The following is a 24,608-nucleotide window of genomic DNA, read 5'->3' on the forward strand; positions in this document are numbered from 1 at the left end:
TATTCCATAATCCTGATTTCCCTTCGGGTTTGATTAGATCGACTTTTCCTAGGTGGAAGAGGGGTAATATTCTTTATCTCAATGATATTACTACAGATGTTAGCTTCCCCCAATTTAAATAAAGCTATCTCGGTGGATGAAACTGTTGCAGCTATTAAATCCATGAGGTCCTCAGCAGCCCCGGGCCCTGGCGGGTTCACAGCCCAATATTACAAGCTATTCGCCGCAGACCTAGCCCCACATCTTACTTCCCTCTTTAATAATGTTCTAGAAGGGACATCGTTTGCTCCAGCTACAACGCAGGCTGATATTGTGGTAATCCCAAAACCTGACAGAGACCCTACATTATGTCAAAACTACAGGCCTATTTCCTTGCTAAATGTCGACCTAAAGATATATGCCAAGGTTTTGGCTTCTCGACTGGCTCCTCTTCTTCCACACCTGATTCACCCAGATCAGGTGGGTTTTATAGAACGGCGCCAAGCGCCTGACAATACAAGAAGAACTGTTGATCTAATTCATTCTATCAATAAACAGAAATCGCCTGCAGTTATAGTGGCATTAGACACCGAGAAGGCGTTTGACCGAATCTCATGGTCTTTTGCCTTTGAAGTTCTACAAAAATGTGGCTTTTCTGGAAGATTCTATGAGGGGATCTCAGCATTGTACCGTTCCCCTTCAGCGAGGGTCTCTGTCAACCAATCCTCCTCCTCTACCTTCAGGATTGCTAACGGTACCAGACAGGGTTGCCCGCTTTCACCCCTAATATTTGCTTTAATAATGGAACCTCTAGCTGCGAGGATCCGCTGTAATGCGGCGATCATGGGGGTCACGGCGGGTCTCAAAGAACATAAAATAGCATTATACGCGGATGATGTCCTAATCTCTCTTTCTGACCCTGCCCATTCTATGGCACCGCTTTTCTCCGAAATTAGCACCTACTCTACACACTCCGGTTACAAAATTAATAATAGCAAAACGGAGGTACTTGATTTTTATGTCCCTGCTACTATTAAACATACTTTAGAAGCCACATTTCCATTTGCATGGCATAAACAAAAGATTAAATATTTAGGAGTTTTCCTGACCCGCAACCACCACCAGCTTTTTCAAGCTAATTTTCCCCATTTATTGGACCAAATCAAGTTAGTTCTTCACTCTTGGTCCAACCAATTTATCTCATGGATTGGCTGCGTGAACTCGGTGAGGATGAACATACTCCCTCGCCTCCTATACCTTTTTCAAACCCTCCCTATATATATTCCTCCCTATGTATTTAAATCCTTGCAATTTCATACGTCTCACTTTGTCTGGGCCGGTAAACGACCTGCGTAAAACTGAGTGTATTGCAGCGCCCTTCCCGCAGTGGAGGTTTAGGTATCCCCGACTTCAAAAAATATTACTTGGCAGCTCAACTTGCTCACTGCATGCAATGGTGCAATCCCGAGGCGATAAAGGTCTGGGTTGATATCGAGGCAGATGATCTGGGCCTCTCTTCGCTCTCCTCCCTACTATGGCTCCCTAAAACATGTCGCCCCAGATCGGTGCTCTCTCACCCGATAGTTTTGCGCTCCTTATCCATTTGGGACTATGTCAACAGGAAATATAAATTAGCTTCCAGCCCATCCCCTTTAATCCCTCTATTCCATAATCCTGATTTCCCTTCGGGTTTGATTAGATCGACTTTTCCTAGGTGGAAGAGGGGTAATATTCTTTATCTCAATGATATTACTACAGATGTTAGCTTCCCCCAATTTTCCCAGATTCAGGAACGGATTGGGTTCCCCCCTGCAGACTTTTATCAATACCTACAGATCAGACACTTCCACTCTAAAATGGGAAATCAAAGGCCACTCACGAGCTTTGAGACACTTTGTTGGAAATGCTCCTCAACCAAAGGCTTAATTTCCAATCTTTCCGCACTACTGGTCGGGGAGGCATCTACAACAGGAGACTCTCATGAGATTGCGTGGGGGAGGGACTTAGGTTCTGACCTGACCTCTGAAGATTGGTCGGAGATATGGGACAACGCTGCCTCTAGCTCTATGTGTCAAAATTAAGGAAAACGTATACAAATTGATTTACAGGTGGTATTAGCTACGAGCTATGTTTCCCGACACCTCTGATAGATGCTGGAGGGGATGTTCTGAAGAAGGTACCTTTATGCATATTTGGTGGCAATGCCCTAAAATCACCACACTCTGGAAAGAGATTATAATTCTTATTTCCAGTGTTCTTGAGGTTCTTGAGGTTCCCGTCCCCTATGACCCTAAATATTTCCTTCTCCCACTGGGGTTTACGAATTTAACTAGACATCAAAATATACTAGCACGACATATTATAAATGCTACAACATGTCAAATAGCAACTGATTGGAAGGAGCCCCCCCCCCCCCTCTTTACACTCTATTATTTCTCGTATTTGGTTTAACTATAAGATGGAATACAGGACAAGCATAATTTAACACTCTGCCAAACCCTTTGAGAAGATTTGGAGCCCTTGGTTGACATCTCAACATGCCTCTTCCCCATTCTTTGGCTAATATATCCCACGGGATAGACATAGTATATTAAAAATAAAATTATTTTTCATTTTTTATATATATGTATATTTTTTCCCCTATTGATCATGACCTTCCTCTCGGGGCTATCCCCCCCCTTCCCTCCGCCCCACAAGGAATTCACTCTATTCTTATTCTTTTTCTCCTTTCTCTTTTCCTATCTATTTTTCATACTTAGTCCTCTTACGGTTTGACCTACCGTCATTTGTGAGGACACTTTCTTCTCTCCATAAACAAAATTGGATCACTCAGTGGATTGTTATGACATAGTTTTATTGCATACTCTTTTAGTTATGTGACTGTATATCATTGTTATGTATACTTCTTTGTATCGCATTGTGATCTCTTTAATAAAAAGTTTATAAAAAAAAAAAAAAAATGTTAGATGTTTTTAAAATTGTGATATCTTTACTTGTTTACTGTAAGAAAATGGAAGCATGTGTCGTATTGGTTGATATGGTTGAGTGCAGCGATTCACAAATTTATTCCTCAGGTCACATAGCAGGTGCACTGGTGTATTCATTACACTCTGACACAGGTGGAGCTATTTATTTCCCTTGTGATTCTCTGAGGTGAACCAAACTGGTTGGGGTTCTGAGGATTGAGTCTGAGACTCTACAGTATGATCTAGTGCAAATGATGCACCTAAATTCAATAGAAATAAATAAGCCCTATTATGCAGGGTGGGGTATCCCTAAACCCTATAATGGGTAGGGGAGTGGCAGGGGCAAGGTGGAGAAGACAGGGATCACTTTTTAATGTATGTTAGTTGATGTTAGGCATGGTGTTCCATATTGCAAGCATGTAGGGATAACAGATCCCATATATACTAGTATGAACACTAATCTTATGATTTTATACCTTTATAGGAAAAACTTCCTAAAATTTCATTTTTTAGGCTGCTGAAGCTAAATAAATCAGAGTGGCCATATATTATGTTTGGAACTCTTGCAGCTATTCTCAATGGAGCAGCCCATCCAGGTTTCAATATACTATATACCAAGACTATAGTTGTAAGTATAACAAATATGTATATATATATATATATATATATATATAATATAGTACCAGTCAAAAGTTTGGACACATCTCCTCATTCAATGTTTTTATTTATTTTAATTATTGTCTACATTGTGGATTAATACTGAAGACATCAAACCTATGGAAGAACACATATGGAATTATGTTGTAAACAATAAAAAGTGTTAAACGAATCAAAATATGTTTTATATTTTAGATTCCTCAAAGTAGCCACCTTTTGCTTTGATGACAGCTTTACACACTTTTGGCATTCTCTCAATCAGCTTCATGAAGTTGTCTCCTGGAATGGTTTTGAATTAACAGGTGTGCCTTGTCAAGAGTCAGTCTGTGGAATTACTTGCCTTCTTAATGTGTTTGAGTCCATCAGTTGTGTTGTGCAGAGGTAGGGTTAGTACACAGTGGACACCCTTATTTGACTACGTTTGTAATCCATATTATGGCACGAACCACTCAACTCAGCAAAGAGAAATGACAGCCCATCATTACTTTAAGACATGAAGATCAGTCGATACGGAAAATTTCAAGAACTTTAAATGTATCCTCAAGTGCAGTTGCAAAAACCATCAAACGCTATGATGAAACTGGCTCTCATGAGGACCGCCCCAGGAAAGGAAGACCAAGAGTAACCTCTGTTGCAGAGGATACGTTCATTAGAGTTACCAGCCTCAGAAACCGCTACTTAACAGCACCTCAGATTAGAGCCCACATAAATTCTTCACAGTGTTCAAGTAGCAGACAAATCTCAACATCAACTGTTCAGAGGAGACTGCGTGAATCATGCCTTCATGATCGAATTGCTGCAAAGAAGCCACTACTGAGGATGAACAACAACAATTAGAGAATTGTTTGGGCCAAGAAACACAAGGAATGGACATTAGACCAGTGGAAATCTGTACTTTGGTCTGATGAGTCCAAATTTTAGATTTTTGGTTCCAACCGCCATGTCTTTGTGAGATGCAGAGAAGGTAAGCGGATAGTTTCTGCATGTGTGGTTCCCACTGTGAACTATGGAGGAGGTGTGATGGTGGGGGGGTGCTTTGATGGTGACACTGTTGGTGATTTATTCTAAATTCAAGGCACACTTAACCGGTATGGCTACCACAGCATTCTGCAGCGCCATGCCATCCCATCTGGTTTGCGCTTACTGGGACCATAATTTGTTTTTCAACAAGACAATGACCCCAAATACACCTCCAGGCTATGTAAGGGCTACATTTTTTTAAGTGTATCAATGGTAAAAGGATTAAAAAAGACAGTATATGACCCTTAAAAATGAACTGGGTGAATTGTTAAATAGTGACTATGAAAAAGCAGAGTTATTGAATAAATTCTTTTCGTCTGTATTTACTATAGAGAAAAAAAATGGTAGTAATAGAACAAGATAAAAGTAAGGTTAAGGACCAAAATTACTTCTCAAGTTTAAAAGAGGATATAGTCAAAGAACAACTGAATAAAATTAAGATCAACAAATCACCGGGGCCAGATGGGCTGCACCCAAGGGTTCTCAAGGAGCTAAGTTCAGAGATAGCTAGGCCATTACATTTAATCTTTAAAGCTTCCATCATGACAGGCGAGGTACCAAGGGACTGGTGAATTGCAGATGTGGTGCAACTTTTTAAAAAGGGAATTAAATCTAATTCCGGGAATTACAGACCAGTAAGGCTAACATCTATAGTGGGGAAAATAATGGAATGAGTGTTGAGGGATAGCATTCAGGAGTATTTGGGAGGCCTTAACATAATTAGTGCGAACCATCATGGGTTTGCGAAAAATAGGTCATGTCAAACTAACTTAATTAACTTCTATGAAGAAGTAAGTGCAAATTTAAACAATGGAAATGCTATGGATGTGGTCTTCTTAGATATTGCAAAAGCCTTCAGCACAGTATCGCACACAAGGTTGTGTCCTAAATTAAGAAAATTGGGGCTTGGTGACAGCATTTGTACTTGGGTCAAAAATTGGTTGGAAAATAGAGAACAGCGAGTGGTAGTCAATGGAACATTTTCGAGTTGGACTAAAGTATTAAGTGGTGTACCTCAGGGGTCTGTACTAGGCCCACTGCTCTTTAGTATATTTATAAATTATATAGGATATGGTATTGAGAGTAAAGTATACATTTTTGCGGATGATACTAAACTGTGTAGGATTATTAGATCAGATCAGTACATTAACTCTCTTCAGGATGATTGAACTAAACTGGGGGGTTGGGCAACAAAGTGGAATATGAGGTTTAATATAGAGAAATGTAAAGTTATGCATTTCGGGATCAAAAACAAATAGGCAAACTATACATTGAATGGGGTAATTCTTGGAAAATAATTGTTGGAGAAAGATTTAGGGGTGATTGTTGACAATAGATTTAGCAGCAATCCGCAATGTTGAGATGCTGCAGTAAGGGCCAATAGGGTATTAGCATGCATAAAACAGGGAATAGAGACCAGGGATGAAAGTGTAACCCTGCCACTGTATAAAGCATTGGTACGGCCCCATCTAGAATACTGTGTACAATTTTGGGCTCCGTACTATAAAAAAAGACATAGTTGAACTAGAAAGGGTTCAGAAAAGAGATACAAAATTAGTTAAGGGTCTAGAGTCATTGGATTATGAGGAAAGACTACTTAGGCTGGATATGTTTACGCTAGAAAAAAGGGGGGACATGATTAATATCTTCAAATATATCAAGGGGCAATATAAGGAACTCTCAGGCAATTTACTTATTAAGAGCTCTGTACACAGGACACGGGGTCATCCCCTTAGGTTGGAGGGGAGGAAGTTTAAGACCAAGCGTAGGAGGTTTCTTCACAGTGCGGACAGTGAGTTTATGGAATTCACTGCGGGAGAGAGTGGTAATGTCGGATTCAATTGAGGCATTTAAGAAAGATTAGACAAATTTGACCAAGAAGGAAAGTGGAGTGCTGGGTCAGATGACCTGGCCTCCACAATCACCCGACCTAAATCCAATTGAGATGGTTTGGGATGAGTTGGACTGCAGAGTGAAGGAAAAGCAGCCAACAAGTGCTCAGTACCTCTGGAAACTCCTGCAAGACTGTTGGAAAACCATTCCAAGAGACTACCTCATGAGGCTGATTGAGAGAATGCCAAGAGTGTGCAAAGCTGTCATCAAGGCAAAAGGTGGCTACTTTGAGGAATCTAAAATATAAAACACATTTTAATTTAACACTTTTTTGTTTACAACATAATTCCATATGTGTTCTTGTACTGTGTGTGTGTGTGTGTGTGTGTGTGTGTGTGTGTGTGTGTGTGTGTGTGTGTGTGTGTGTGTGTGTGTGTGTGTGTGTATGTGTATATATATATATATATATATATATAATGTTACCCATTTCATTCTAACATGTAACAATCTATTTCTGGTTTTAAACATTTTCTAATTTAATGGAAGAATGCCAATAATAATTGTGAATGAAACTCACCAGTGTATGTATGTTTTTAGTTACTAAGATACACAATCTGTGAATAATTAATTATGGTTTGGGATTGAAATGCTGGCGTGCGGGATGCCGGAGGTCAGAACACTGACTGCGGCATCCCGAAATTCAGAAACCTGACAGGGGAAGGTAAGTTATACTTTCCTTCCCCCAATGGCCCCCTAACCCTCCCTGTTAGCAACCTAAATCTAAACTCCACCTCGCCCCCAACTCCCCCCCTCCCCACAGCCTAAACCTAACCCTCCTTCCCACAGCCTAGCCCTTCCCAGGGCTGCCTAAACTTAGTCCCCCCTTCCCGCAGCCTAAACCTAACAACACTCTACCCCCCGCTTTCCCCCGCAGCCAAAGCCTAACCATCCCTCCGCAACCTAAACCTAATCTTCCCTCCTGACCGGATCCCATGAATTATATCCCAAACATTGAAATGCAAGGTCAAAAGCATGAGATTAGAGGTCATATAGCAGGGATGGGCAATAAACATCCCTGTTCTGAGACTAAACATGCCAGCAAGCCCTGCCACTGCATTGCTATCAGGGCATGCAAAAAATTGTGACAGAGCATGCTGGGATTTGTAGTTTAACAGCAGCTGGAGGGATACTTATTGCCTACACCTATCATAGAAGGGGTCATTCAGGTGTGGACACAAAGCGGCAGTTGTACACACATGCACAGTATCAGATTCCCTGGAGGAGTCTTTCTGAATTGTGATAGACTCCTCCGATATCCCCACAAATGTAACTCGCAGAGACAGAAATTATCGCTTCCACTGTCCCTGCGAGTTACATTTCGTATATACTGTAGGGGGTCATTCCGAGTTGATCGCACGCTGCTGATTTTCGCTGCGCTGCGATCAGGTCTCTACTGCGCATGCGTATGTACTGCAATGTGCACGCACGTCATACGGGTACAATGCGGATTGTTGCTGAACTATGGATTTAATGAATAATCCATACGCACAGCCGATCGCAAGAAGATTGACAGAAAGATGGTGTTTATGGGTGTCAACTGACCGTTTTCTGCTAGTGGTAGGGAAAACGCAGGCGTGTCCGGGCATTTGGAGGGCTGGTGTGTGACGTCAGTTCCGGCACAAAAAAGACTGAAGTGATCGCAAGGGCTGAGTACGTTCAGCCCTACTCTGAAACTACACAATATGTTTATGCAGAGCTCGGCTGCACAGGCATTCGCACACTTGCAAAGCGAAAATACACTCCCCCGTGGGCGGCGACTATGCGTTTGCACGGCTGCTAAAAACAGCTAGCGAGCGATCAACTCGGAATGAGGGCCATAATGGGGAATATCATGTAAAAAATTTAGGGAAGTAAGTATTTTACAGGTTGAAAAAGAAGAGAATGGGATGATTAGTTGTCAAGCAAGTTAAGAGGTATGATGCTGTGTTCAAAAAATGCTTTATTCCAAGAATAAAGCTTTTTTTTTTTTTTTTGTATAATAATAATAATAATAATAATAATAATTCTGTTCTGGTAACATGTCTGGTGGTGGTGTTACCAGAACCAGGATGGTAAAGAGCAGGACTGGGCTCAGTTACTCTACTGGAAGTGGCCTGATGGTGGAGAGGAGGCCATGCCCCCTATTAAAAAAATCCCCCCCAAAAATCAGTAACTGTCAGGGAAATGCTTGGGAAGAGGTTGCAGCAGTGTAGGGCAACACGCGTCACTCACCCACAGTGTAGAGAAGGCCTAGGAGTGACTGCCACTACAGTGATGCCCCCCCTCTACTCTGCCACTCATGGGCCAGTGCTTTGTGCATGCTCCCAGGCTAAAATTTACCAGCCAGCCCTTGGTTCGGATGGTGTTTTCTGGGCGTGCATATATTAACAGCTGCGATCACACTTGCTGTTGGATAGGCCTGTGCATCCCAGGAGAGCAGATTAGCCTGGGCGTCTTCAGTGGTACTCAGACTCTATGTGGCGAACTGATATGCGATGATGTTAGTGATGATTCTGCAATGGTAGCACCATACGGAAACAGATTCAATCGCAGTTGGCATCATTTTGCATGGGTAAGCTTCTGCCCATGTTAGCATATAATCGCAATTGCATATGGCACATCACTGCAACAGGAGTAGGAAGAACAGCAGCACCTGAATGACCCGCATAATGATCGCAGCTATACAATTATTAATGTAAGAACATACAAATTTTAAAACATTTTATTTTTCTTTTATAGATTTTTGGGACTAATAATCCAGAGCTAATTCGAACTGAAATAAATTTTTATTCCATTATAATTGTTGTTATTGGTGTGGCTTCTTTCTTTACATACTTTATTCAGGTAAAGTAACTGTCTTACATAAAAATATTGTGTATAGTATACATGACATTCTATATGTATGAGATCTATATTTTCATGTGTATTTTATGTGTAGCTATTTTGGGGGTTAAACATAAGAAAATAAGATCCCACAGGAGTACAGATTCCTGGTTGATTTAAATTACATACAGTAGCAGCCTCCTGTGTCAGCGCTGTGCTACGTGGATGTCTAGGGCGTAACATGGGCTTGTGCTTTAAAGAATACTCACCTACAGGAAACTTGTTGTGTCCTACAAAGGATTGTCTATGCTGGCAGCATGTGAGGCACAAAATGAGACTGTCTTACTGACAGAGGGAGATATCTAAAGCCTAATCCGTGTGCACCCACAGGGGGGCGTGTCAAAGTATCGCCACCATGCGATGCTTTCGCACCTGTGCGGGGGGGTACTGCGGAGCGGACTAGGCCTGTGTTGGGTGTCCACCGCTTGTCAGAGAATCTGATCTCTATGATCAGCACTGAATCCCCCCCTAAGCTTCCTCCAGAAGACACTATGGGGATTTTGGCTAAGATAATAAATCTTGATTAGATTACCTTTATGATACAGTAAAACAATACCGTACAAATAATTATCATGTGTCCTGCTTATAAGCATCAAAATGCATCTTACATATAATAAAACATGTAGACCATAGCTCACTTTCTGGTGGTGGTGGTGGTGGGAAGCTTAGGCCTCCAGTGGGTATAATGCTTGACTACAGACTATTGGCAAGATGTACCAAGTAATTGCGGTCTATCCCGACACTTACCTCCTTTAGTACATCCTGCCTTAAGGGCAGTGTTTAAAGTGGTCCTAGAGAGGAGGTGGAACCCCCCCCCCCCCCCCCCCCCCGGCGCCCATGCAAAAAAGGTAGGGCGTGGTCTCAAAAAGGAATGGGCGTGGTCACACAATAGTAATAATGCCCACAGTAGTAGCACCCCTAATACACATAATGTTGACAGTAGTAGCACCCTGTAATACACAATGCCCACAGCAGTAGCGCCCCTTTTACAATGCCCACAGTAGTAGTGCTCCGTATGCAATGTCCACTGTACTGGTAGTGCCCACAGTGGTAGTGCCCCTTATATAGAGCCCATAGTAGGGGTGCCCCTTATGCAATGCCCCCAGTAGTAGTGCCCCTTATGTCCCCAGGAGTGATGCCCCTTATGAAGTATCCCCTTTACAATGCCCTCATTAGTAGTGCCCTTAATGGTAATGGCCCTGTAGTAATGTCACCTGTAGTAATGCCCACAGTCATTTAGCCCCTGTAGTTTAGCCCCATGTAGTTTACCCGAAGTAGTAATGCCCCCAGTAGTTTAGCCCCTGTAGTTAGTTATGCCCCCATTAGTAATGCCACCAGTAGTAATGCTCCTGTAGTTATGCCCCCAGTAGTAATGCGCCCCTGTAGTTATGCGCCCCTGTATTAATGCCCCCAGTAGTAATGCGCCCCTGTAGTTTAGCCCCATATAGTTTGCCCCAAGTAGTAATGCCCCCAGTAGTTTATCCCCTGTAGTTATGCCCCCAGTAGTAATGCCCCTGTAGTTATGCCCCCAGTAGTAATGGGCCCCTGTAGTTTAAACCCATGTAGTCCCCAGTAGTTTTCCCCAAGTAGTAATGCCCCCAGTAGCTTGCCCCCTTGTAGATAGCCCCCAGTAGTTAGACCATACTTACCAAGCCCGCTCCTGCCGCCGGCTTCCGCTGTGCAGGGAGAGCCGGGCGCCGCTGGTAACACAATCTCAGCAGGCGTCTGGCATCTCCCTGCGGCGCCAGCACACATCGGGTGAGGTGAGCCGGAGGAGGCGGAACTGAGTTCCGTCTCCAAGTGGAACTGACGGAACGCAGTTCCACCCCATTCTGGCTCACTTTAACCCCTGCCTAAGGGGCATATTTATCACAATCTGCATCTCAGTTGCGAATGAGATGTGATACCCCAATCCGCAATGCGATAATTGAATACATTGCATGGATGTATCAATTATCGCATGCAGGGACAGAGCTTGTGACCTGCAAACACTATATGAGCTGTATGTAATGATACATTTATATTATGTTATAAAAATGTTTTGAAGACAAATGCGTGTTGATCTAATTGCAAATTGTTTTGGTCAGTGTGTGTATGTATCTGTATAACATTGTACCATCCCTTCATCACAGGGTTTCATGTTTGGGAGATCGGGTGAAGTCCTCACCATGCGGCTGAGGCAGATGGCATTCAAGGCCATGCTTCGCCAGGTAATTACTATCCCCTATATCATACCCCCAACATTGAGACCTTGTAAAGAGGGACTCCCCCGCCCGAAAAGGGGGTGTAGCCTACATAAAGGGCTGCGGCTTTGCGGGCATGCTGCTATCGCGAGCCATAAATCCCATTTTCGTAACTGGGGGGGGTATGACCAGCGCTCTGGAAGCTGCTGGCATGCCCCCAGTCTCTCTGTCTCCCGTAAATAGAGGCTGTGCGCATGTGCAGAGCGTCTATTCACCTTACTCTATCCTGCACTAAGCAGAGCAGCCAGCGAGTGACTGGAGCCTGCCAACTGGCCCAGCCCGCACCACCACCGGACACTGCTGCCCACGGGTGGGACAGCAGGACAGTCCCAAAGAAACTAGTGATGAGCGGATTCGGTTTTACTCGGTTTTACTCGGTTTTACTCGGTTCTCAAAACGGCATCTTATTGGCTCACGGATGTCACGTGTTTTGGATAGCCAATAAGATGCCGTTTTGAGAACCGAGTAAAACCGAGTAAAACCGAGTAAAACCGAGTAAAACCGAACCTCGCTCATCACTAAAAGAAACGGGACTGTCCCACGAAAATCAGGACAGTTGGGAGGTATGCCTATATGCCAATGCCAGCCAACTGATACTTATCTGAGTATTCTACTCATATTATCTCTTTTTTCTCCTTTTAGGAAATTTCATGGTTTGATAACAAAAAACACAACACTGGGGCTTTAACAACCAAGCTTGCCACAGATGCTTCTCAGATACAGACGGTAAGTGCACTGTGACTGTGGTACATGGTGTTCTGGTCTGGATTTAGGGACGGACTTAGAGCTGGACACATTGTCGATGCCATGCGCAGTTGGTCGATGTTGTAAGTGTGCGCATTCGTCCTCATGGCTAATGCATGGAAATGCAGGATGAATTTGGACGCAGGGTGTGTGGATTTTAGTGGCCGTTCCTGGGAGGTAATAGGGGTATTTATTTAATGGTTATGTATGGGAGAAGAAAAGAGGGGAAAGGGGGGGGGGGGGCGGAAGTTATGGGGAGAGGGATAAGTAGAAATACAGATATAGGGCCCTCTTCCCTCATGTGCTTATCCTTTTCTTACTTTAATAATCCTCAACTGCCCAAATCCCACAGTTTTGTGGCCACCTTGGAACTTATCTCTGTCATTTACTAGTGTAGGTATACTTAGTTACCCTGTACTTGTCCTATATTGTCTTCAACTGTAAGTCACTGTCTTCCTGTTTTGATTATGTGTATATGCACTCTGTAATTGGGCGCTGCGGAACCCTTGTGGCGCCATATAAATAAAGGATAATAATAATAATATAGGGGTTTATGCAATTAGCTCCGTTTTTTTTGCCTAGGCAAAAAAACTGAGCTTTTCGCTATTTTTAGGGCGAATGGGGACTCGCCCTAAGCAATAGCAGGGCCGGATTTTCGCATAGGCGAAAAATGCAGCAGGGGCGGAAAACACGTGGATTGGTGAATAGACGTGTTTTCCGTCGAAAAACCCGGGACATTTTCGCTGATTTTTTAGTCATTTTTCGCCAATGCCTTTTCAAAAAGGTGAACAGGCATTGGCGAAAATGCCTTCAAAACAGACGAAAACGTCCCTAATTGAATACTCAGTGGGGCGAATTCATTAGCTCCGAAATGATCGAGATAATTACTTACCCCCCTTAGAAAGAAAAAGGAATCCTACAGTACAGTATATTCCAGATATATATGAGGATGTGGTGGTGTGTGTCGTGTAAGACTATTATGGGGAGAATGTAATAGGATGTGAGAATCAGAAAGTGAGAGATTTTGTGAGAGTTCTGGTTTTTTGAAGTGGCAATCATTTACGTGGCAAACCCAGGTTGATTTTGCCATGTAAATGATTGCCACTTTAAAAAAAACGGGAGAATTCTCACAAAATCTCTCACTTTCTGATTCTCACGTCCAATTACCTTCCCCCCAATATGTTGTCGTGTTACAGAAAACACTATAATGGCAGAGTTAGGTTAAGAGGGTTGTATTAAAATAGGACAAAGGACAATACTATAGCAGTAGTCACATTGCTCTCCAGTATGTCCAATAAATCCAAAGGCATAGAAGAATAGTCAGTGCTGATCAGTGCAGTGTCACTCATTGGAGACACCCACTGCTGGTGGAAATAAGAATTCTTTTGAAGAACCCCTTCGCCATAAACTCCTAATCCACCGAGCCTATGTACCCATAGCCAGATTAAGGAGGGGGTTGCAGGGCATACTTTACCCCGGGCCCCTTTTTGTTAGGGGGCCCCCCGGCCAAAGCACACTAACATCAATAGCTTTCCCTCTCATGCAGTAGCAGAACCAGACAGCCAGAATGCGAGCAGGACAGTATGCAGTGCAGGCAAGTATCGGGTTACATGAGCTACTGATGGAGCTTTATAACCAGAGTAGATAGGAGGTTGGGGAGAGCTGTAAGTGACACAGGGATTCCATCTTCTCCTCCACCCCGCCTGGGTGTCTGAGTCCTGAGTAACCTGTTATCTAATGAGGGTCTAGAGAGAGAGAGAGAGAGAGAGACACATAAAGAGTCCTCCTGAGTCCTGTCCCAGTGTGTCAATAGTATTGCTATTCTTGCATGTGACAAATTACAGATTTTTTTTCTATTTGTATTCTAAGGTTGTTTAAATTGTCTTTGTTCCACTACAAGAAAATTGTATAAAATAGTTGTCATTCAATTAGGTTTCGCAATAAACAGTAACCAGGCATTATTAAACTATTAGTTTAAATCTAATATACATCATTGGGTTAAATTTAATATACACAATCCATATCTCCCAACATGACCCTGTCCTGGAGGGATAACATGCTGTCTTAATTTATGATTGCAATCACCTATGCTGAAACACCTTTCTTATCAATTAAATAGTTCAACACAGGTGACACCAATCATACAGTATATTATTAGGAAAGTCCAGATAGAGAGCATTTTGTCCACCCTGGAATTGGTTGTGTTGGAAGGTATGCACAATCTAATATACATCCCCACTATCCACCGAGGGCCCCCTTGTCTTAAGTGCCCCAGGTACCCCCAAGGCTTAATCCGGCCCTGTATGTACTCCTGGAGTAAGTGCAGTGATCTAACTTGCTGGTGAGAGTCCAGGTAGTGCTGAATTTGTGCAAGTCCCAGCAACACAGCTTTTACGTGTCCCTGAAAGCAACCCGACAGGATACTCGGCTGCTCCAGCATGAGTGGAGGATCCAAATTCACTTACAGTACACTGCACTACCTAGACTCTCATCAGAAGTTAGCAGAAATATCCCAGATTATTGCACATGAACGCGCAGCAACTCAGGATTTTGCTTAGCCTGACAGGGGCCAGGAAAAATAACTTGGGCCAGGTCGCACTTTAACTCGGGTAGGTTCAAGAGTTGAACCCGGGACCTACCCAGGTTGCCATGCAGTATAAACATGTAAGCCGGGTCGATGCAACTAGGGACCAGTTTTCAGCATAGGAAGAGCTGTGCTATGAGATGATCTCATCTATAAAGCGCTGGCACTGTACACGTGAGTAGTAATGTTGCCTTTTGCCGGGTCCTGGCGCCATTCTGAAAGTGATCTCAGCAGAGGCAGAATTGGCGGCACTATTAACCACCTAACTGACAAACTGGCAAACATTTTTTGCAAAAACCACTTAGTGTTTTTTTATGATTGTATTAGGTTAAGAACATTTATTTAAAGTAAGTCCAATAGAATTTTCTTTAAAAAAAAAAAACATTTATAAACAAAAATGAAATGTTAAAAAATAAATAAAAAAACACTAGTAGAAACATTGATGGTTGGAACATCATGACAATCGATGATTGGAACATCGCAGCCATCGCAACTTCAGTTTCCCGGCATCAGATCCTCTCTGCAGCCCCTGTAGCTCCTCTGGAAAATAAGGGGCTGCTTTATTTTTACATTTCATCAGTGACTGCTAATGTCTGCAGCCGTTGGGTGGGGGTGCCGCCTGGCTGACTGATCAGCAACATGGCAGGCACTGGGAGTGGTGACTAGGAAGCAGAGGGATCGGAAGTCCCTCTGATAGTGGCAATTGCGGGAAGCTTCTATTCCTGCAGCCACACAGTGAGCTTAATGATTGGTCGCATCAGATGCGGCCATGTCAGGAAATGGCCAGCCTGGTGTGGTCGCATCTGATGCAACCATACCAGACAAGTGGTTAACGGGCCCACAGCTGGCATCTTTATAATGAACAGACTCAGTATGCTGCTGGACCGTTCAACGGACTGTAACTAAGAGGAACCTGGGGTCACCTTTCTGAATAGAGGTCAGGAGGAGGGGCAGGAGGGCCTCCCCACTCATCTCTCCCTGGCTTCTCCCCTAGAAGCAGTATCAACAGGGATGATGATTGCGATAGGATGGTTGGATAGGAGGAACAGCCCTGCCCCTGCCTGCAGAGAGACAACCCATTTCACATATTGATGAGCTGTCCAAGTCACGCTGATCTGAAAGGGGTCTGACCCTGGATTCAGCCACAATAATAAGTCAAGTTATGAATGTCACTGCCTGCAGCCACCTCACATCTTTCATCCACTGCCTCCCCAGTCACCCACTATCTGTGTCATCCCTGCCTCCCCAGTCACCCACTATCTCCCTGTCACCCATTCTCTCTAATAACCATTGTCTCCATCACCCTTGCTTCTCAAGTCACCCACTATCTCCCTGTCAACCCTGCCTTCCCAGTCACCCACTAGCTCCCTTTTACCATCTCTGTCACCCACAATATCTATCACTCAGTCCTCCCCAGTCACCCTCTCTGTCACCCACCTGTCTACATGTCATCCACTATCTCCATGTCACCCACTGTCTTCCTTTCACCCTCTATCTCCTTATCATCCACTGTCTCCATTACCTCTGCCTTCCCAGTCACCCACTATCTCCCTGTCATCCTTGCCTTCCCAGTCTGCCACTATCTCCCGTCACCCTTTCCCTTTCACCCACTATCCTCCTGTCATTTGTTGTCTCCCAATCACCCACTTTCTCCCTGTCACATAATGTCTCCATCACCTCTGACTCCCCAGTTATCCACTGTCTCCCTGTCCATACTATCTCCCTGTCACTCACTGTCTCTCTGTTATCCACTGTCTCACTGTCACCCTCTCCCTGTCAGCCACTATCTTCATTACCCCTCCTTTCCCAGTCACCCAATATCTCCCTGTAACTTACTATCTCCCTGACACCATTTCCATGTCACCCACTATCTTCCTGTTACCCTCTCTCTGTCACCCACTGTCTCTCTGTCACCATCTGCCTCTCCCTGTCACCATCTGTCTCTCCCAGCGACTTCTACCTGTCACCCACTTACTCCCCAGTCACCACCTGCCTCTCCAACACCCACAGCCACTCCCACTCTAACCCACGGTACCGCTTGTTGTCACCCACTGCTTCCCTTCAGTCACCCACTGCATCTCTCGTAGGGCAGAGGAGGGGGGCCCAAGGTATATATTTGCACCTGGGCCCATCACTTGCAAGTTCCAATCCTGGATCTGAGCCGGGTCGCATCCAAGTTGGAACCAATGTGTTAGTGTGCCTTGAGGACCGAGATTGGGAATGCCTGCTCTAGGGTGACGGATACTACAGGCCCTAACTTACTTGTTGGCCGTACACCTGTGAATGGTGTGCTTCTGTGAATGCTGCTTTTGTAGGCTGTACTTTATGTCCCAGGATTGATGTTGGTATTCCTGTGTAAAAAGCCATTGCACTGGCTTTACCATATTGCTGGAATAAAAGCTTACTTGATTTGAAGCAATTTAAACTACAGTACCATGGACGTCTGAAATCTACTTGCTTCAGTCCTGTTGACTTTTATTAAAATTGGATTTAGTCTTGCTTTAGGATTTTGTATTATTCTTGTTATGTTACTCTTTTATGTATTTTTATTTACACAATTTATATCTATTCAGGCAACTGGCTCCAGACTTGGTTTGGTTGCAGAAAACGTTGCTACAATAGGACTGAGCATCATAATTGCTTTTGCTTTCGGCTGGGAAATGTCTTTGCTGATTCTAGCTTTGGCCCCTGTCCTTGTGACCACTGGTTTACTTGAGACCAAAGCACTCGTTGGCTTCGCAAATCGAGATAAAAAACAACTTCAGCAGGCTGGGAAGGTATTTTACTCGTGTTTTTATATTGCTTATTTATATTTATTATATATACAGAGCAATCATGTCCATCAAATACTTTGCAGCAATATTTTATTTAGAGCTAGCTAATATCAAATTTAAATAGGTAAAAGTTTAAATAAAGACGAAAATCAACTGTGACGGGTTGTCTGCACTGAAAGTCTACTGATCAGTGCAACACTGTACAGGTCAGTTTTTGAATGTATAATTCCTTTTTCGTATCTGACTCATTGTTTCACTTCATTTAATTACTAAAGTGCATGTGTAGTACTACAAAGGGTATTTTATTTTATTTTTTATTTTTAGAATGTACTTACATTGCCATAAGTCAGTGAGGGGTTTATTTATCATCGGTGGCAGTGTGGCCCAATAATTTTTTATTATTATTATTATACCACATATCTCAATGACAAAGAGATTTTTCTCAGGGTTACTTATCAATGGGCCTAATTCAGACCTGATCGCTGCTGTGCGTTTTCGCACAGCAGGCGATCAGGTCTGAGCTGCGCATGCACCGGCGCTGCAGTGCGCCGACGCATGCCAGAGATGTTATTAGCATCTCTGCCTAGTGATCGCCTCTGCCTGATTGACAGGCAGAGGCATTAGATGGGTGGGAGGGGGCCGGCCAGCAGCATTGGGCCGCCGTTTTGGGGTCGCGGTCCAGGCAACGCAGGCATGTCCGACCGTGCAGGGTGTGGGCCGAGGCAGCTGCTTGACGTCACACGCAGCCGCTGCAACCCGGAGAGCGATGGGTAGCTCCCTGCCAGCGTGCAGGAGCTGCGCTGGTAAGGAGCTACACTTCAGGAACAAAAGCATTGTCGCACGGAAATACGTTGTACCTGTGCGGCGGGGAGAGGGCCAGACATGCGGAGAGGACTAGCCCTGTGCTGGTCGTCCCCCCGCATGTCAGGGTGGCTGATCGTAGCCGTGCAAAATTTTGCGCGGCTGCGATCAGGTCTGAATTAGGCACAATGTCTTCATGCTGGGACAGATGCTCCTGTGAAGGCCCGTACACACTAGGCGATTCTCTTCAGGAGCGAAATTGCCTACTGTTTCCCCTCCCGAGCCGACATAGTGAATATACACTGTGCGATATCACTAGTGCGATATCACTAGTGATATCGCACAGTGACGTCATGCCGCGGCTGTCCCGAACATGCAGCATCTGACGATATCCTCAGATTGAGCTGCATGTACAGGTGACAGAAGGGGTTGTTAACAACCCTGGGAGCACGCATCGGCCGTCGTCAGCAGCATATACACTGGGGAATATTGTAAACAATATTGCTCAGGATTTTTACAATTATCGATATCACTTACATACTCGCCTAGTGTGTACGGGCCTTAAGTGCCTTACATAATAAATGCTAAAAGCTACACTTTTGAGTCCTTTGGCAGCGGTGAAATCTAAAAGAGCTGAAGGATGGAGCAGATTAGATCCTTCACTCTGATAAAGCTTTCAATTAGAAAGCACCAGTTCTACCTTTGTCTCCCAGCAAACGAATTGCACCGCTTGCAGGGGCCACTTTTAGTTCCCAATGCACTCCTGGTCTCAGACATAACTGCAACAAAAGATGCAAGGAAGGCCGCAATTGCAATGAGGCCCTATGAGAAGGGCTGCTTCCATAAATTTTCCAGGCTGGTTTTCCATCCCAATCCGCCCCTGATCGGAGACTTAGGTAAATAGGCCCCTAAGTGTCAATTTTTGCATGCAACAATTGTGATATCCTTAAAACATTCATCAATAGCAACTGTCAGTTGTACCTGTTATCTAAGCACAACTGCGGCAGATATTTTTGGGGCTGAAACAATTGGTATGAATCTTAGGGGGTTATTCAGAGTTGTTAGCAAACCAAAAAAGTTAGCAATTGGGCAACACTATGTTGCACTGCAGGTGGGGCAGAAGTAACATGTGCAAAGAGAGTTAGACTTGGGTGGGTTCAGAGGTGTAGCTAGGTGCCATGGTGCCCGGAGCAAGGGTATGTTTTGGCGCCCCTCTCCCCTGTACTGAATTGGGGGCCTGGTCAACATGCAATGGCATATTACATTTGAAAATAAACAATATTTAAATTGGTGACAGGGTCAGTTCTAGACCTTGTAGAGGTCATTGCAAAAGTTTCCTTTGGGTGCCCCCATGTATAAAATATGGATATGGATAGTGCGTGCCGAAGGCGAGCAACTACAATATTGGGCGTGGCCACATAATAGTACCAATTCACATTATACCACACAGTAGTGTCCGTTATTCACATTATACCACACAGTAGAGCTGCTCATACACATTATGCCACAGTATAGCCCCTTATACACATTACACCACAGTAAAGCCCCTTATACATGTTATGCCATGGTAGAGCCCACACAACAGTAGAGACACTATGGAGACACTAGTAGAGACACTATGGAAGTAGATGTACTGTATTCAATTATTTACTTTTTTAATTCAAATAAATAAAAAACACTATGTATGTCCCTCGACTGACCTGACCTCACAACCCTGCAATCCGTTAATGAAAAAAATAGCCCAAATGTGACGACCTCCCCCAGATCTGATAATCTCTCAATTTCTCAAAGAAAATAATGTCCCAGAATTGCCTTATGGGCAGAAATAGCTGCTCCGCAGCAGCTTGAGGGGCAGAGAGAGCTTTAGCATGTGTCGGCTGTCAGTGCCTCCTGCTGTCGCCTCTGCATTACCTGTACCCTACCTAGTCTCAGAATCCGAGTCAGTGTGCGCCTTCTCCGCTCCTCCTCCTCTTGCTCTGCGGCGCCCTCTAATTTTTACAGCGCCTGGAGCTCGCACTCCACCGGAGCCACCCTCGCTACACCCCTGGGTGGGTTATATTGTTTCTGTGCAGGTAAAATACTGGCTGCTTTATTTTTACACTGCAATTTAGATTTCAGTTTGAACACACCCCACCCAAATCTAACTCTCTCTGCACATGTTATATCTGTCCCCCCTGCAGTGCACATGGTTTTGCCCTAACTTTCTTGGTTTGCCGACAACTATGAATAACCCCCTTAGTCCCTAAAGTGCCTCAGTGATGTCACCGATGTGGATTGGAGTCTGTAATAATTGTTCTTCTTTTCTCAACAAATAAACAGATTGCAACTGAAGCAGTGGATAACATACGGACGGTTGTATCATTAACTAGAGAGGGAACCTTTGAAGAAATGTACTCTGAGAGCTTACAGAAACCCTACAGGTCTGAAATCATATTTTATTTATCATTCATTTATTACCAGTTATTTATATAGCGCACAGACATTCCACAGCGCTTTACAGAGATTTTTTGGCCATTAACATCAGTCTCTGCCCCAGTGGAGTTTACAATCTAGGGTGGTCATTCCGAGTTGTTCGCTCGTTGCCGATTTTCGCTATGCTGCGATTTGTTGCTAAATGCGCATGCGCATGGTACGCAGAGCGCATGCGCTAAGTTATTTAACACAAAACTTAGTAGATTTGCTGGTGTTCGTGCTGCGCTTTTCAGTCGCACTGCTGATCGGTGAATGATTGACAGGAAAGGGGCATTTCTGGGTGGTAACTGAGCGTTTTCCGGGAGTGTGCTAAAAAACGCAGGCGTGTCAGGGAAAAACGCGGGAGTGTCTGGAGAAACGGGGAGTGGCCTGCCGAACGCAGGGCGTGTTTGTGACGTCAAACCAGGAACTAAACGGACTAAGCTGATCGCAATCTAGGAGTAGGTCTGGAGCTACTCAGAAACTGCAAGAAAATATTTAGTAGCAAATCTGCTAATCTTTCGTTCGCTATTCTGCTAAACTAAGATACACTCCCAGAGGGCGGCGGCCTAGTGTGTGCAATGCTGCTAAAAGCAGCTAGCGAGCGAACAACTCGGAATGACCCCCTATATTCCTTACCACGTGTACATGCAGACACATTCACACTAGTGTTAATTTTGTTGGGAACCAAATAACCTACCTGTATATTTTTGGATTGTGGGATTAAACCCATGCAAGCACGGTGAGAATATACAAACTCCACACAGGCCCATGGTGAGAATCGAACCTATGACCTCAGTGATGTGAGGCATTAATGCTAACCATTACACCATCCGTATTGCCAATATCTAATGTAGTAATGATACTTTAATTAAACATATCTTGCATATCATGAAAACTACTGGTACTTAAATAAAATAAAAATTGTCACTTAATTCAGATCTGATCGCAGCAGCAGCAAATTTGTTAGCTAATGGGCAAAACCATGGGGGTCATTCCGAGTTGTTCACTCGCTAGCAGATTTTAGCAGTATTGCACACGCTAGGCCGCCGCCCTCTGGGAGTGTATCTTAGTTTAGTAGAATAGCGAACGAAAGATTAGCAGAATTGCAAAATGAAAATTCTTAGCAGTTTCTGAGTAGCTCGAGACTAACTCCTACACTGCGATCAGCTCAGCCCGTTTCGTTCCTGGTTTGACGTCACAAACACGCCCTGCGTTCGGCCAGCCACTCCCCCGTTTCTCCAGACACTCCCGCATTTTATCCTGGCACGCCTGCGTTTTTTCGCACACTCCCAGAAAACGGTCAGTTTCCGTCCAGAAACACCCACTTCCTGTCAATCACACTCCGATCACTTCAACGATGAAAATTCTTCGTTCTGCCGTGAGTAAATCTACTAAGTTTTGTGCTAAAATACTTAGCGCATGCGCACTGCGTACCATGCGCATGCGCATTTTTGCCTTAATCGCTCCGTTGCAAAAATCGGCAACGAGCGAACAACTCGGAATGACCCCCCATGTGCACTGCAGGTGGAGCAGATATATAACATGTGCAAAAACAGTTAGATTTGGGTGGGGTGTGTTCAAACTGAAATCAGCCAGTATTTACCCTGCACAGAAACAATATAACCCACCCAAATCTAACTCTGTCTGCAAATGTTATATCTGCCCCACCTGCAGTGCACATGGTTTTGCCCATTAGCTAACAAATTTGCGGCTGCGATCCCATCTGAATTACCCCCTTAAAGTGTTAATGTTCATAATAAAACAGGAAATTCAACCACTGGCTACTTGACTGAGAATAGAGGAATATTAAATAATGGCAATTAATTTCATTGTGGGGGGAGGGGGGGGGGGGGCGAGGTTTGAGGCAGTGATATCTAATTAAATCTTTTATACAATAATAATAATAATGATAATAATAATTAATAATAATCAGCAGTGGCTGCTTACCTGTCTGGTCAGGGGGGCTGGTTTATCTCCTCCCGGCTGCAGTCCGTCCTTCTGATGATTGATGGCTGATGTCACTGGGAGGTGTGGCTTAGGTCCGGTGGCAGGAGCAAGGGTGGGGCTTAGGGCCGGGGGTGGGACTTAACTCTGGCACTGCTGAGTAGGCTAACTTCTATGGACTGCAGCAGCTCATAGAATTAACATAGGGCCGACAGTATAACAGGGGAGTGGTTTCCCATGGGAAGCCCTACCTCTGCTATCGCAATCCGGACTGGCAGTACCAGGGGGAGAAAACACCTCCCACTGGTACTGACAGTCTGGATGTGACTAGCAGGAAGTGCTTCGAAATGGAAGTCACTACCACTGCTAGGCAGTACCTGAGGGTGGCAGATTTTACTGGAGGGCTGCGTAGGTAAAATCTGCCACTGAAATAATACAGTAAGCCCTCACCACCTATCACATATAAATGTTTACATATGTCTCTCTTGTAGTTATTTCTGGTGCTATGCTATACGTTGTCACTTTGTAAAATTAAAGGATGCCCATTCCTAGGTAAAATTAGTAGCAGGGCCGGTGCTAGGGTGTTCGGCGCCTCCCTGCAAACTATAAATTTGTGCCCTCCAATATTCCTTTGGTGCGTGTCGGGAAAAGGGGAGTGGTCTCACAAGTAAGGGGCATGGCCACACAATAGTACCCCCCATTTAAAATTACGCCACAATGTAGCACAATCTTATTCATCTTATACATAATGCCCGACCCGTAGTAGTAGCGTCCTTATACATAAAGCCCCCCCCCAGTAGTAGTAGCGTCCTTATACATAATGCCCCCCCAGTAGAAGTAGCAGCATTCTTATACATAATGCCCCCCCAGTAGTAGTAGCATCTTTATACGTAATGCCCCCCCAGTAGTAGTAGCGTCCTTATACATAATGCCCCCCCAGTAGTAGTAGCGTCCTTATATGTAATGCCCCCCAGTAGTAGTAGTGTTCTTATACGTAATGCCCCCCCCCAGTAGTAGTAGCGTCCTTATACATAATGCCCCTCAGTAGTAGTAGCGTCCTTATACGTAATGCCCTCCAGTACTAGTAGTGTTCTTATACGTAATGCCCCCCCCAGTAGTAGTAGCGTCCTTATACGTAATGCCCCCCAGTAGTAGTAGCATCCTTATACGTAATGCCCCCCCAGTAATAGTAGCGTCCTTGTACATAATGCCCCCCCCCCAGTAATAGTAGCATCCTTGTACATAATGCCACCCCAGTAGTAGTAGCGTCATTATATGTAATGCCCCCCCAGTAGTAGTAGCGTCCTTATACATAATGCCCCCCCAGTAGTAGCGTCCTTATATGTAATGCCCCCCCTGTAGTAGTAGCGTCCTTATACGTAATGCACCCCAGTAATAGTAGCGTCCTTACATGTAATGCCCCCCCCTGTAGTAGTAGCGTCCTTATACGTAATGCACCCCCAGTAGTAGTAGCGTCCTTATACGTAATGCCCCCCCCAGAAGTAGCGTCCTTATACGTAATGCCCCCCCAGTAGTAGCGTCCTTATACGTAATGCCCCCTCAGTAGTAGCATCCTTATACGTAATGCCCCCCCAGTAATAGTAGCGTCCTTACATGTAATGCCCCCCCCAGTAGTAGCGTCCATAAAGCGTGCGCACACATACATACCTCACACACACACAATTCA

At 44.4% G+C, this 24,608-nt stretch overlaps 1 protein-coding gene across 4 annotated transcripts in view; it reads left to right on the forward strand.

Annotated features, from left to right (window-relative positions):
* LOC134927386 (ATP-binding cassette sub-family B member 5-like) overlaps positions 1–24,608 on the forward strand; it is a 328,704-nt gene that overhangs the window by 202,061 nt on the left and 102,035 nt on the right. For all 4 annotated transcript variants that reach the window (XM_063921756.1, XM_063921758.1, XM_063921759.1 and 1 more), the window contains 6 exons: positions 3,430–3,573; positions 9,234–9,338; positions 11,510–11,587; positions 12,263–12,346; positions 17,522–17,725; positions 20,843–20,943. In XM_063921756.1, coding sequence (XP_063777826.1) covers positions 3,430–3,573; positions 9,234–9,338; positions 11,510–11,587; positions 12,263–12,346; positions 17,522–17,725; positions 20,843–20,943 — 716 coding nt within the window. The remainder of the gene's footprint in view (positions 1–3,429; positions 3,574–9,233; positions 9,339–11,509; positions 11,588–12,262; positions 12,347–17,521; positions 17,726–20,842; positions 20,944–24,608) is intronic.

This window comes from Pseudophryne corroboree, chromosome 5 (assembly GCF_028390025.1).
Source record: "Pseudophryne corroboree isolate aPseCor3 chromosome 5, aPseCor3.hap2, whole genome shotgun sequence".
In the NCBI taxonomy this organism is placed as follows: Eukaryota; Metazoa; Chordata; class Amphibia; order Anura; family Myobatrachidae; genus Pseudophryne; species Pseudophryne corroboree.